The 15,865-nt window shown below is 37.0% G+C and overlaps 1 protein-coding gene across 3 annotated transcripts in view; it reads right to left on the bottom strand.

Annotated features, from left to right (window-relative positions):
• The window catches only part of LOC101736629 (cytosolic carboxypeptidase 1), an 87,874-nt gene that overhangs the window by 53,132 nt on the left and 18,877 nt on the right, over positions 1-15,865 (bottom strand). Inside the window, exons 4-20 of one of the 3 annotated variants that reach the window (XM_038011229.2) lie at positions 9,833-9,915; positions 8,892-8,982; positions 8,421-8,495; positions 7,758-7,925; positions 7,282-7,413; positions 7,080-7,211; positions 6,616-6,759; positions 6,022-6,219; positions 5,296-5,554; positions 4,463-4,710; positions 4,179-4,374; positions 3,858-3,980; positions 3,228-3,348; positions 2,939-3,146; positions 2,373-2,545; positions 762-899; positions 53-231 (exon numbers count right to left, since the gene is read on the bottom strand). In XM_038011229.2, coding sequence (XP_037867157.1) covers positions 53-231; positions 762-899; positions 2,373-2,545; positions 2,939-3,146; positions 3,228-3,348; positions 3,858-3,980; positions 4,179-4,374; positions 4,463-4,710; positions 5,296-5,554; positions 6,022-6,219; positions 6,616-6,759; positions 7,080-7,211; positions 7,282-7,413; positions 7,758-7,925; positions 8,421-8,495; positions 8,892-8,982; positions 9,833-9,915 — 2,668 coding nt within the window. The remainder of the gene's footprint in view (positions 1-52; positions 232-761; positions 900-2,372; positions 2,546-2,938; positions 3,147-3,227; positions 3,349-3,857; positions 3,981-4,178; positions 4,375-4,462; positions 4,711-5,295; positions 5,555-6,021; positions 6,220-6,615; positions 6,760-7,079; positions 7,212-7,281; positions 7,414-7,757; positions 7,926-8,420; positions 8,496-8,891; positions 8,983-9,832; positions 9,916-15,865) is intronic. The other 2 variants (XM_062668742.1, XM_038011233.2) reach the window with 2 other exon arrangements.

Genomic DNA, 15,865 nt, shown 5'->3' with positions numbered 1-15,865 from the left:
ATATATTAAATGCCGCATGAATCCGCGTTATAGTAAATTTAAATTTACTTACCATCCGTTGAGTACCCCTTCGACGTTAAGCATCGGTACAATCTTGAACACGTATTTGCTCCGCAACGCAGCCGCGACCACAGAGTCACCGAGCAGACAACCCAGCGTGCCGTCCATCACCCAAGAAGCATTGCTCTCGCCAGGGTGGACACGAGCGGATAGAAATACTATTTCACGATCCTAGATAGAAATGAAACAAATAATCGGTTTAAGACTGGCCTGCTTTTTTTTTTTATTGTCTGTCTAAGCTGATAGCCTTGAATGGCTATTTCAGCGTAACCTTAACTAGTAGGTGAGCTCACGGGGCTCAAACTGGACGACGTTGCTAACACGAACCCTAGCAAGAGCCGTGCTTCGCACAATCTACCACCGGGAACGGAAATACGACCCACTGAGAAGATCCGGCGAGAAACTCAGTGGGTTGTGTCTGAGGGTTAATTTACTCGTCGAGCCCTTCGTCGCAAGCGACGAGTTTGACGAGAATGATGACCGGTGCTTGAGGTACCTAAAAACACCGTTAGTGGTTACCTATATATTTTTAGTCCGACAGTAATAATATTAGATAAAATAGGTACGGTATTGAAAATTTATAAAAAAGGCGCCAAAGTCGTGATTGAGTGAAAAAAGCACAGATAACATAAAAAAGAGGATATGCGTTTCGTTTCACGCTGTGAAGACTTTGAAAAGCTATTTATTTTGTTGGTACATACCGCTATTGGATTAGATGGCGTGTCCTCGGCAGATACAGTTAAAAGGGGTACTTCGTTACTGTTCAAAGAGTAGCATAGAGGCTCAGCGCGGAAATACGAACCGGGAGGCATCTGCAGGCTCCATTGCCAAATACGAGTCTGCACAATAAATATAATAAATAAATATTAATATTCAAATAGAGTTTAAATTTTTGAATGCTGTAGATGGGCAGACGGTTGTTATGGTGTTCTAGAGAGAATAATACCAAATAATCACCAGTAAATTTGCAGGTATGGCTTAAAGTAATAAAAATAGCGTTCTATAATAAATTGTCCAAACTGCAAATTTGAAGGCTTAAACAATAACAATACTTCTTGATAACAATATCGTTGGACGAGTCCACGTGGTGTTAAGTGGTTACTGAAGCCCATAAACATCTACAACGTAAATGCGCCACCTACTTTGAGATAGAAGTTCTAAGATCAGACTATAGTTGCAACGGCTGCCCTACCCTTCAGACCGAAACGCATTACTGCTTCACGGCAGAAATAGGCAGGCGGTGGTACCTTCTCGTGCGGACTCACAAGAGGTCCTACCAACAGTAATTATGCAAATTATAATTTTGCGGGTTTAATTTTTATACACGATGCTATTCCTTCACCGTGCAAGTCAATCGTGAACATTTGTACCAAGGAGTATCCCTGCAACCTTCCGAGAGTATTGGGATACTTGGGGTCGAGATTTCGAGCGATGTCCAGTTTCGGAGTCATCTGGAAGGCAAAGCCAAGTTGGCGTCCAAAATGCTGGGAGTCCTCAACAGAGCGAAGCGGTACTTCACGCCTGGACAAAGGCTTTTGCTTTATAAAGCACAAGTCCGGCCTCGCGTGGAGTACTGCTCCCATCTCTGGGCCGGGGCCCCCAAATACCAGCTTCTTCCATTTGACTCCATACAGAGGAGGGCCGTTCGAATTGTCGATAATCCCATTCTCACGGATCGTTTGGAGCCTCTGGGTCTGCGGAGGGACTTCGGTTCCCTCTGCATTTTGTACCGTATGTTCCATGGGGAGTGCTCTGAGGAATTGTTCGAGATGATACCGGCATCTCGTTTTTACCATCGCACCGCCCGCCACCGGAGTAGAGTTCATCCATACTACCTGGAGCCACTGCGGTCATCCACAGTGCGTTTCCAGAGGTCTTTTTTGCCACGTACCATCCGGCTATGGAATGAGCTCCCCTCCACGGTGTTTCCCGAGCGCTATGACATGTCCTTCTTCAAACGAGGCTTGTGGAGAGTATTAAACGGTAGGCAGCGGCTTGGCTCTGCCCCTGGCATTGCTGAAGTCCATGGGCGACGGTAACCACTCACCATCAGGTGGGCCGTATGCTCGTCTGCCTACAAGGGCAATAAAAAAAAAAAAAAAAAATTTGTTAAGTACCTATTTCATTAAAAAAATTGGTGGTGGGGCCTGGGATTTGAACACCGGTGCATCGCTCAACACGAATGCATCGGACGTGTTATCCCTTAGCCCACGACGACTTCAAGTTCTTTTAGGAAGTTCTTTATCAGTAGTTCTTTTAGGAAGCGATATTTAATAATTAAGGATTTTTGAAATATAATCCACGAAAATTACCATTATCATTGAATAAGTGAAGGGGTAGTGGTAAGCGATGTAGCAGACGTCATTGGAATGTGGAAACTCAATGTTGAACGTGACAGTCAGGTAGCACTTGTTGTGGTTCTTTTGGTTCGCGTAGTGGTAGCTGTTCCGGTAGTAACAAATATCTGATCCTGCTCGCGTCCAACCTGAGGGATGGGACTGAATAATAATATACGAGTAATCAGAGTAACGTCACGACGAGTAACTCAAAATTTTTCGAGTGGTTGTTGAGCTATTTTTGGAAGAATGTTTTAGTATTTTTGTTCATCCCTAAATATCACATGTTAATGTAAATTACATTTCTAAATATTTTTTTCGAAATTGTTTTTTTTTCTTCTTCTTTGAAATGTCAGTTACAAGACCAAAGAGAACAAGGTGTTAATGATGGTGAAATTTCGATCTTTAGATGAACAGTATTAATCATTAACAATTTCGAATAAAAATCTCACTATAGTTTCACTCACTGTTACTAATAGTAGGAATCGTTTCAAATATTGCTGAATTAGGTTTTTACTTCCGATGACATAGCTCATGCGTACCTGGTCGACCCAAAACAGCTTCTTTCACTGAATAAATAACTGGCTTCATTCCAAAATTGAATTGGCTGTCAGACTTTTCACAGTTGATGATGTTGAATATATACGGTCTTCCCTGTTGCATGCTACGTACTTCAAAATAGAACCACTGGTGTCTTTTATTGGAGTTAACGTCCGGCATGAGCACGAGCTCATACTCTCTGGGGCCTATCTATTCAATGATAAAATTCTTCATTATCATCGATTTGTTGTTTTCATATGACGATATAATTAAAAAAATGAGGGCGCTTACTTGAATGGCTTTCCTGAGGTTTCCAGATTCAAATCTCGATTCAAAGCTTAATCGAGAAGAGAAATTGTTGACTTTCGTTATTTCTTGTTCATCATTATTACTCAGTAATAAACCTTCGCAACTGAAAATTTTTAAACCATTAAATGAGGAATTAGTGAATATTATATTACATTAACATATTTATAAATAACAAATTTTACTGTCAAGATTAAATGGATAAGCACCTTAATGGTTTTTTTAAATAAATCTTAAATGGCTCCTAAGCAGAGGTTTTGTCTAGCGTTATCGGTGCTAAAACAAGATTAAAACTAGCACACTCAGACCTTGATCGATAGACCAACTGCCCAAATGTTGTATTTTCTTGAAAATGTCGTTAGTGAAATTCGAGTTATTGAAAATACCTTTAGTTCTGCGATAGCCTACGCTATAAAAATCATATTACGACTAAGGATTTATTTTAATACGTACTTACAAACTGTTTTTCTTTCGTCGCGGTAATGAGGGTATGTATACATTTACTTAGAATGTTTTGTACCTATCACAGATTTAATAGCACCGTAGTAACAGACTAGTATAATGTACGTATGTATGTATGTCTAGATAGGAATTTCAGCATTAAGTATTTATTACCTTTTTTGTGCGGCTGCATCGACATTATTTGTTGAGCTACAAAGCTGGTCTAAATCATAAACTACTTCATTCATATACGCTTCAGGGTTTATTGCTCGGTCCACACATGATAATAATTTAGCTCTAAAAGTTTAAAGTATGTTAAAAAAAGTTTTAAATTTTGATGTTACTTAGTAATGAGATTTTAATTTACATGCTTAACGTACATTTCTACTATCATATGCAATAAACGATATTTTCTGAAAATTGAATGCTACTTCCAGTTAACGGCATTTAATTTAAGAGTATCTGATAACAAATTACTATTTAAATTATATTTACCTGCAAGCTGTCCTTTCCATTTTATTCAAAGGCTCTGGGTGCGTGATGCTCAGTCCCCTTGTCATGTCGGGATACGCAACCTTCACAAACGGTATTACACTCTTCACTCTTGAGGATATTGTACAATATACTGAGGCAAACGAACTATATTTGGAAATGTCTTTATGGATCTTCAAAGTAGAACAAGATGTTGTCGCTAAAATATATTTTGGATTAGATCAAATTGAATTAACTTTGTTGTGAAGTCATTCAATGCAAATAAATACGAATCTTTTTGTACTAACAAGTAACCTCATGAATCTTATTGAAGCTTTGCGTGAAGGTAGGTAATTGAGATGTTGTCAATACGTTGTCAAATGTTGTTCCCAAAACTGTAGATATTGAGAGGCTTAGTGCAGAGGAAACGTTCCTATTGCAACAGGTTTGGTTGATTAAGAAGTCTTCTAAAATAGATCCGCGGGAATTGGACCGGCTTTTAACGAGTTTGGCTTGCTTATTATAGGAACCAAATTCTTTGAAGAATATAAAATACCTGAAAAATATAAGATAAGTATCTAAAACACATAATACTGCAGATAGTAAAGTACCTAATAGTGTTTTATTCATTTTTGCCAACATTATTTCCTGTGTCCCCGTTAAACTTATTGAATAATAGTGCTCTGCTGGGCAACAGTTAATAGACAACAGTGAACCCGGATTATTAATCTACTTCTTTTCAGCAACAGTTTCTTATATTTCTCTTAGATCGAAGAACTGCTGTCTCTGTTCTGTATTCATTCATCAACCAGTTTTTTTTGTTGCTTAGGTAGGTGGATGAGCTCACGGCCCACCTGACATTAGGCGGGCTCCATAGCTCATACACATTAACGACGTAAATGCTACCACCAGAAGTAGAAATAGACAGGGTGGTGGTACCTACCCGTGCGGGCTCACAAGAAGCCTTACCACCAGTAGTTACGCAAATTATAATTCTTGCGGGATTGATTTTTAATAAACTATGTTATTCCTTCACCGTGGAAGTCATTCGTGAACATGAGCTAAGTACATATTTCGTTAGAAATTGTTAGGACATCATCTGTTCGACGAGTATTTAATCTGTTTTACAATATCAACTTACTTTTTTAAGTCTTCAAAATCTCTCTCATTAGGATTAATCCATAAGGCGCTTTGCAAACTATCACCATTTTTAATATTAATCTTATCCAATACTTCCATACTTTCATTTTTTGTATCATCATCATATTCTATGTCAGGAAATTCGTCTATAGCATCGATGTCAATATCCGGGCTGTCTTCGTCATCTGAGTTAACTGTTTTGGAATCCGAATTAGCAGCGTCTTCCTCGTCTTCGTGACATGGCCACGATGCATTTGTACCTAAAGCAAATAGTTGTCTGCTAAATGGAAAGATTAGCCTAATCGATTAAAAGTACCTTAAATTATTATTTTTTCTTAAATTGGTGATACATGTTTTCCATACACTTGGCATTAAATATTTATTGGGATCCAATACATGATATAAATAAATACCGCCACGCATCTTGAGACTCGAAGTAGATTTTGCATCCTACATATCAAAATGTACGACAGCTTCGCGCCAGAGATAGGTATTGTATTGATATTTACTACTGCGCAGGCGCACAGAACGTTATCCTCCTCCTCGCGTCGTTTCCTCACTACTGAGGGTCGTGACCATTATATTTCGACAGGATTTTGCTCCTTGTAATGTCCCGCCAGCGTCTCCGATCATTGGCCGTATCAAGGGCGTCGCGGAATGGGAACAGAACGCTATAATACTAGAATTATTATCATTATTACTATTGAGATTTTATTTTATTCATTACCTTTTAAAATTGGATTCAGGTTGAACGTAGCCGGACTAGCGGCAGCTACTGGTAAAGCTTGATGCTTTAGACATAAAGTAATCACTGAACACACTCTCGCAAGGAGACCGTCAAACTCCGGTTCATCGGGACATTGCGAACAGAACCTGTGCAGCGCTTGAACATGTTTCTTAGTGCACAGAGCTCGACGACCTGCCTCTGGAAAATACATTTTTATTTATACAAATAAAATATAGAAACTATTTACATATTCATATTTAAAAAAAAGTGCCCAAGAAGGGCCGCGGTACGTGAGGAATGGCGACGTCTGGTGAAGCGCACCACTACCCGAAGTGATGACCACGATCACTCTGCCAAGAGTGCGTACGACCGAGAAGAAGAATACAAAATAAACTGCTTTTGGGGCTTACCAAATTTTAAAAGTACTGATTACATTACAGATTACATTTCCTGAATTGATTGTGAATTCGGTCAATATCGCACAGAATCATATTTCCGAAGAAAAAAAAACCTAATAGTATTCATATTCTAGTTTCAAAGGTTCCAACCATTCAAACATTCAATGGATATCTAAGCTGTTTTCTGAATACGTACTGATGTTACACAGATGTTGTAGCGTCTGTAGTATGTGGGCGCATATCTTCAGTCTCATTCGACCTTCGTATCGATCCCATCGATCGAACACCCTTAGGAGGACGCTACACAGGCCTGTCTTCACGATCTGCATGCAGCACACCTCTGCTGAGTTATGCACGTGTCATTCACATGTGACATAGTCATCGAGCATTCGACATGCAACATTGAATCAAAAACATTAACTATCAACATGTAAATACACTATAATGCTAGTGATCTCTACGGATGTTTATATCGTGGGCGTGACTGTTGTGTATTGTCTACGTGAGTTACATCATTCGATTGTGTATTACTGTCATGATTGTTTAGCATTGAGTATAATAATAATGACCGTTTTGTTCATCTCTATCAGATAGAATAAACGTTCACGCTACATAACGTAACACATGATGGTTATGCACTTATAAAGTGGTTCACTCAACTATTCTTGCTGAAGTAGTCAATGGCATCAAGGCACAACCGTAGTCTGGCCGTGGGAATGAAACCGAGGCTCACCAAAACCCTTTCGTAGGTACCGATAACGCCATCACGAATCAAAATCGACGTCGTAACAGCTGAAATGGATTCGTTACTCTGTCATGTTTTTGTTACGAAAATTATATTTAATTAATATTAAAACCTTACCGTTTTTGGCTAGTTGTTTCATTATTACCAAAAGGGGAAAAACGAGTTTGTTGTCAGTAAAATGTCCTTTTAGTATTAGATGTAAAGTCCTGACGCATCCCAGCATTCTAATTTTCATTGCGAATTTCGGATCTGAAAAAACATTTAAATATTTAAAATTGGGTTTGTCAATCTATACTAATATATAAATCTACAGTGATTTTTACTGATGTTCCGTTATAACTACTAAACCATGCATCCGATTGACTTGAAACTTGGTATCGATGTAGAAAATACATGCACTTAATGGATAGCCTAATATTTATATGAGTGTTGGACTCCCTAAAAATTAATAACAATAAATAATAATGTTAATTTTAAATGCCCAGCGAAGCGGGCGAGTACGGCTAGTATAGATATAAAAATAATTATTATTAGTACTGTATTATGTTAATAGACCTCATTAAAGGTATTAAGTTGAGCAGAATTTTGTTCACCTTTTGGCGCGAGTGCCGCGAGGATCCACACAAGATCTTGCAGCATTAGCTCGGTGCCAACATTTCCATCTCGTTTACCGTGCGTCGCTAATAATGTACGAATGATAACTTGAGTACCGTTCGCGGATATGAACTGCTGAGCACACTGCTGCCGGGCGAGGTTATTTGCTGGAATTGTCAAAATATTTTCCATGTTTAGCATTCGTGAGTATTGAATTCCAAATGCACACAATTAAAAAAAACATTAAAAACGTAGGCGGCGTTCAGTGTTAGTGCCAAAGCGACAGTAGATAATTGATTTAATCCAGTAGTAAAGTGGCTTGACAATTGAACTTCGAATGGCTAAACATTATTCACGGCAAGGCTATTTTGTAAAGTAGTCCAATGTCGAGCCGTAACTGAATAAGCTCGACTTAAATGTCAGCAGGCAGGACAGCTACCGACTAGAAAGTGTATTCGATAAAGCGATTACTGAAATGCCACGGTGTCTCAATAGTGACATGGTCTCATAAATATAGAGCGGTGCAAATTAAGAAAGAAAATTGAATAGATAATTTTATATGAGTGATCCAGGTTTTTCAAAGGTCATATTGCTTATATATAAGAAGACTATTTCTGTGATTAGTACAAGCTTTCAAACGTTGTTCCACAAACTCGACATACCCTTCTTGACTAAACCAAACTTATTTTCCTTCCCAATCTTTTTGGTTTCCTTCTTCTTGTTTCCGGATTCACTAACTGAACACCAGAAAATATGTGCTTTTTAACCGAGTTTCAAAAGAAGGAGGTAGTTATCAACACGACAGTTTTTTATGTGTGTCGCCTCAGAAATTTTTTCTAGGCGGACCGGAACCTTTTGATGCTTCTTTACTTTTTTTGAAACTTCGTGCTTCTCATGTCGTCTCATTTAAATTTTATCATTATCAGACCAGTAGTTTATGAATAATCCTTAATAGTGTATGATTATTGACTTCGACTATGTATATTGATGATATTCTCCAGATCCTGATCAGGATCAAATCGGTGTGCCTAGCTAACAAACTAATCAACTTTTATTTATTTATTTAAACTATGTCATATCAAATATTATCATTTCAATAAATAATAAGTACTTTATGTTAAATGTTCAAGTACCTGCACACTTCTTTCCTTTCCCTTGTTTCAAGCATAGCGTCTCCCTCAAAATAGCCGTTACGTAGGTCGAAGTTGGCGTGTCTCTTGAAGACTATCAAACATAAAATAGCGATTTTCAATGAATTGCAAATTAAAATTCATTAATCACGTAAATTATACTATTTTTTCCCCTCTTTTCCATGGAGGTGAACGAACTTACGGCCCAGACACAATAATACTACAACTAACTACACATTAACAATGTAAATGTCGCCATCCAACTTGAGACTTGAGTTCTAAGCTTTAGTTTTACATTAAAACGGCTTCACCACTCTTCAAACCTAGCAGAAATAGGCAGTGGTGGTACCTTCACCGTTAGTTACGGAAATTATAATTTTTGTAAGTTTAACGGTATTCCTTCAGCGTGGTGGTCATACGTCAACATTTTACTGGTGGTAGGTACACCTCTTGTGAGTCCGCGCGGGTAGGCACCACCACCAGGCTTATTTCTGCTGTGAAGCAGTAATGCGTTTCGGTTTGAAGGGTGGGGCAGCTGTTGTAACTATACTTGAGACCTTAGAACTTATATCTCAAGGTGGGTGGCGGTATTACGTTGTAGATGTCTATGGGCTCTGCAGTAACCACTTAACACCAGGTGGGCTGTGAGCTCGTCCACCCATCTAAGCAATAAAAAAAATTGTTAATGGACGAATCCGTACGGATTTCATTACAAAAATTCGTATCTGCATGCGGTATTCGAACGCGGGCACAATCGCATAGCTCTAATACTAATGAACCGGGCGTCTTATCCTTTAATTTACGGCAACTTCATAATTCCTATTACGAATCTCACACTATTGATTTTTACAATAAAAACGAAAACAAAATAATAATAATAAATATGGTATAAAAACCAGAAACATTTTTTTTCCACACAGTAACATTAAAATTTCAAAACTTACTTCCAAAATAGAGAGAAGCATCTGAATCCCACCAGACTGTTTATTCCATAGTTTATCCAATGTACTCTGGCGAATCTGTTTGTCTGCAAAAGAACGCAATTAAAAAAATAAATAAAAAAAAGACCCGCAGAATCGATTCGACATCAATAAGCAAACTGACCTTTTACTGTCAACAGACACAAATAAATACAATAGATCGATACATTATTGTAGAATAAAAAAATGGTCCCTTAGTGTTTTACTCAATTATGGCATTTATTCAGGAGGCGAGTCATTGAATCTTAATGAGACAGAGTTTGAACAATAATAGAAAATCTTAATCTCTTCAAAATTGACTTTTACACAAAATAACAGCACTCCTTATTAGACAATATAAACTAGCTATAAGAACTTTCATTGAATGCGTGTGCTTAGTAAATAAATAATAAATAAATAAATAAATATTTACTAACAATCACGCCACGTTAACTGGTCCCGTGATAAGTTCGTAAAGAACTTGTTTTACAGGTACCAGATAGCGGAAATAAATGTAAGATTTTTATTATACGCATACATATATTTAATATACATCCATAACCCTGGAAAAGACATTTATATTTATCATACAAATATCTTTCCTTGGCGGGATTCGAGCCCGCGACCCCCATATGTAGTGACCATGTCACTTACCCCTACACCAGACGGTCGTTAAATTAGTAATTTTATATGTGTTGAGATTTTTTAACAAGGGCGCCGCGTGGCACCTTGTTATAAAGCTAAGTACATACAAATACGCATCCTAATGTTTAACGACAAAATGCATGTCGTATCGTTAATGGCTAATAAACTATTCCCATCTCTTTTAATAATAAAATTCTTATGTATACTTTTTTTAAGATTCATGTCACAGGCATTTTACGACTTGTCTGTAAGGAGCTTATGGTATGAGTTTTAAGCTACTTCGTATATTGCAAACTTATAATAAAGTCGACAAAAAAAAGTGTAACAACTATATTGATTTGTAGCATTAAGATACTTTGGTAGTTTTTGTTTGGACTCAACTGGGGCGGACGACGGAGGCCGTCCAGTGCTCTTTCCATCTTAAAATACAATCTTCGTAAATAACGCATTCGATTAATCGTTTGCCGTGTGTAAACAGATGTGGATGCCTTGAAACGTTGTCAATGTTAATCTACTTTCATGTTATACTGGGCAGCATGAAATATTTTCGTGCGATTATTTAATGTTTCAAATGTTCACTGCTAGAGACAGTTTTTTTTTAAATATAACTGTGGATACTGTTTCCAAACGTAGTTTCCTGCTATTTAATATATAATTTACAATTAAGTCAAATACAATAAATAATAATAGTTTAAAAAAAGTTACAAAATACGCTTTTATAGAAAATTCAACTAAAAAATAGTAAATAAAATTTTATAAATTTGAATTAAAAATAGTGTAACAAAAAAAGATTTTATTGTAAAAAAAAGCGTGGGGTGCTTTTTAGGATATTATCAAAATAACCCTTCTATACATGTCTGATCATAAAATATTTAAAACTACTGATACCATGAAATTTTTTAATGTTGTATTGTCATCGGTCCTTAATAAGTATACCAAGTTTCGAGTTAATCCGACGTTTTAAACGGGTTCAAAATCATGTTCAAAGATTCCGTTACATACTAACATACATACGTCTGAAGCTAATAAAAGCGTATTAAAAAGACAGCTCCTCCTCCTTCTCATGCTCCTGGCATTACTGCCATCCATAAGTATCGGTGATAATTTGCCACCAGCTGGGTCGTAATTTAGTATGCCCTCAAAAGCAATTTAAAAAAAAACAATAATACGAAACCAATATTAATTACGCAGACGTAATTATGGAATCGCTTAAAATTTAACTACTCTCATAATATTTAAAAACTTTAGTGAACGCAGACAATACGGAAGCAGTGGTGCATTAAGAATGTCAAGTACACAATTGTTTATGAACATTCGAACATTCGAATAATGCGGTGATCGACGTAGTGGGGGGCAAAGCTCGGGGCAAGTTGCTACGGTGACAATGACGGGCCGTCTCGGTCGATTCGTTGGCCGGGCGCCAGCGTTAGCACGCGAGTATCACGAACGAGTTTGTTTCCATTGTCCATGTGAAAACCGAAGATTGACGGACGTTAATGAGAACAAAATCGGAATCACTTTTTTTTTGTTATTGCCCTTGTATGCCGACGAGCAGACGGCCCACCTGATGGTGAGTGGTTACCGTCGCCCATGGACTTCAGCAATGCCATGGGCAGAGCCAAGCCGTTGCCTACCGCTATCATGTATTCAGTATTGGGTAAAAAGTACATCTTTAATGTTATACGCTAACGGGTTCAAGCTAGGGTTTACTATGGACTCTGGAAGTAAGCAAATACGAGTAAAAAATAAATACGGTGTACTTCTTTGTACGTACGGAGACATCGAATATCAAATAGCTAACGCAAAGACGTAAGTGCCTTTCTGATCGGTAATCGAAACCTCCTTTTCGGATCTCTTACGTTCTTTGTATTCGGGAAACATGCTTATGAGGAAAAATCTCTATCTAATCTCTGGTTGTCACAAAATCGATTCTGGCACTACAACCATATTTTTCAATGTTATAAAAGACATTTTTAGCTACGCAAATTTAGTTTGACAATTTATCACAGCTGATCGTTAATTACTAATGCAAAGCAGTATACATTAATGTACAATTTTTTTTTACAACAAAAAACGTCCGATAAAATTCTCCCACATTGGAAACTAATGTATCTAGATGAGAAACGTACAAGCCGCGTGCACGATCCGTCGTCCGTCTAAAATCTTCTAAAAACAATGTTTTCTGTAGAACGACGTCAGTATTTTATAAAGCTGATGCGCGAGTAATGAATTTACATCCGCTCAATTTGGGTACTCTTTAGATTAAAAAAACAATTATCTAGATGAGAAACGTACAATCCGCGTGCACGATCCGTCGTCCGTCTAAAATCTTCTAAAAACAATGTTTTCTGTAGAACAACGTCAGTATTTTATAAAGCTGATGCGCGAGTAATGAATTTAATTGCTGCCCGATTTGGTTGCTGTTTAAATTAAAAAAAACAATGTTATTTGACGTGCGACTGGATCTATAGGCAAGTACAATTTAACATTACGAATATATTATTAATTTATGTAGTAAGTGTGAATAACTTTTTAAATTTTTTTTCGTGTGGTGTTTGCATATTTTAAGAATGTATATATAAATTCGAATGTTTGCATAGACTTAATTTAAATACCCAATAAAAATGGAAAATTAGACGCCTAATAAAAACAGAATGGTGTTGATGAAAAAAAAGAAGAACTAATGTAACACACTACTCGATAAAATGAGTATGAGAAGTCAATAAAGAGACAGGAAACATTTCTCATGTGCAAAAAAAAATGACGTTTCTCTTTGATCAATAATTTTTGATGTGTCGCTTAGCCTACAATAATTTGTGACATTTGACCGTATCAACATTCAACACTCAAGAAAACGATGCCAGCAAGAAAATTGTAAACATGTCCGTGTTCGCAGCTGCCAAATAAATTATCCACGTCCAATACTACTGTAATATATGTATACACATAAAATACTAATAATTTAAATTAAAAATAGCGAATTGAGATGCTGATATTTTGATAGGCCCGTTCTAAATTTTATTAGTGGACGAAGAGGCTCTGGTTATTTACCGGGCTGATTATAGATTATAAAAGAAATTGATTGAATTATTCAAGCTAAAACAAACTGTACGAAACTATAATGAGTGTAAATGATGTATTTTTTCAAACGAGCAAGTAGCACGGCAGGTCTTGGCGTTGCAGTTTTTCGTGGACGGCAATAAGTCTTGCTAGCTCTATTACTATGATGATTGACAATTTTCTTTGAATCCCAATATACAGTATACATAGTCATAAACGGAACGTTACTGATAGTGGCTTAAGGATAAGACGCCCGGACTAGGCACTCCGTATCAATCGATGCTATTTTGATTGTGGGTTTTTAAATCCCACAGGCCACAGGTACCAATTTTTCCAATGAAATACGTACGAAGCGCACGTTCACAAATGCTTTCCATGATGTAAGAATAACATCGTGCAATAAAAATCAAACCCATAATTTGTGTAATTACTGATGTAGGACGAATTGTGAGTCCGCACGAGTAGGTACCACCACCCGGCATATTTCAGCCGTGAAGCAGTAATGCGTTTCGGTTTGAAGAGCGGGGCAGCTGTCGCAACTATACTGAGACTTTAGAACTCATATCTCAAAGGTGGGTGTCCGGTAACCACTTAACACCAGGCGGGCAGTGATCTCGTCCACATATCTATTCAATAAATAAAAAACGTCATCGAATACAAAATAAACCCGTAATAAATGTAATATACGTGGTAGATTTTACTGGTGGTAGGACCTCTTGTGAGTCCGCACGGGTAGGTACCACCGCCCTGCCTATTTCTACCGTGAAGTAGTAATGCGTTTCGGTTTGAAGGGCGGGGCAACCGTTGTAACTATACTTGAGACCTTAGAACTTATATCTCAAGGTGGGTGGCACATTTACGTTGTAGATGTCTATGGGCTCCAGTAACCACTTAACACCAGTTGGGCTGTGAGCTCGTCCACCCATCTAAGCAATAAATAAAAAATAAAAAAAGATACTGGTAGTAAGGTTTCCTGTGTTCGCGGACGGATAGGTAACACCATCCTGCCTATTTCTGCTCTAAGTGGGGTAATCGTTGGACTACACAATAGACAATTAAAACTCATGGCTCAAGTTGGATTAGGGCATTCGCGTTATGAAGTTTATGTATGGGGCTCCAGTTACTATCTAATACAAGATGAGCAGTGAGATCGTTCACCAGTCTATAACTGTAACTATGTATAATTTGTAGTTATAATCAATGAACTAGTGAATTTACCTAGTCTTGCCATAAATACTGAGACAAAGGAAAAAAAATTCTATGGCAAATAACATTTATTACTTTTACAATGTGTTAGTTTAATACATAAATATACTGCTTTGACCACCTTTTTTGTACGAACACTACGTGGACGGCCAGATCTTTTCTGTCATAAACAGAGGTGGACTCATTGCACCTATTAATAGCCCGGTACACAAACATTTTACTAATACCAAGCGTACGGAGAGTTTTAAAAATTGCATTTGGCTCCATACCTACTTTGTGTAATGCAATCACAGCGATTCGGTTCTCTTTATCACCCCACTCCATTTTAATATCGCAAAATATTGTACAATGTATTGGCGCCAAAATGAGAAAACTCAATGAGTAGGTAATCATATAAAAATGACAGATTCCAAATTCAAATGTAATATTTTGTTTATTTTTAATTGTAACAGTATTTATGGCCAGACTAAGTATATTCACTAGTTCATTGATTATAACTACAAATTATACATAGTTACATTTTTTAATTGAGCTCACCGTAAATCGGATTCTATAGTTGGCGAAAGAAATTATTATTATCTGTATTATTATTGTTATTATATGTATCTATTCTTTTTTTATTATAATCACAATTGTTTAAACGTTTCAGTAAAATTGCTGTAGAACTTTTTTGTTAATTTTCACAAACATACAAACATACTTAGATACATATACAATATTCAAAATCTTCAATTAACAGATAATTCGGTTTTATTATCATGATAGGTCATTTAAAAGAAGGTGGTCTGCGAGCTTTATCTACCCTCCTGAACCCATATTTTTTTTTAGGAAATAATTGTAATTATTTGCTTTCGTAAAGTAATTGAAATGTAAGTGTAGAAATAGTGATTCTTGGAGTCTACACAGTTTTTGCTATGTTTATGTTACATTTATAATTATTATAGGTGGGCTAGCTTCAAAACAATGCAGCCGTCAAAAAAAAACCATTACAATTACAATTAAACGGATTTCCCATGTGCATGGGACCACCCAGCGCAGCACTATTGTTTGATAAAGAAAAAAAATTGAATGTTCCTACAGAGAATGTTTAATAGGGCTCTTGAATTT

The sequence above is a fragment of the Bombyx mori genome, chromosome 5 (assembly GCF_030269925.1).
Source record: "Bombyx mori chromosome 5, ASM3026992v2".
Classification (NCBI taxonomy): domain Eukaryota; kingdom Metazoa; phylum Arthropoda; class Insecta; order Lepidoptera; family Bombycidae; genus Bombyx; species Bombyx mori.
Note: the sequence above shows the minus strand (reverse complement) of the source record. Positions and strands in the feature narration are given on the sequence as shown.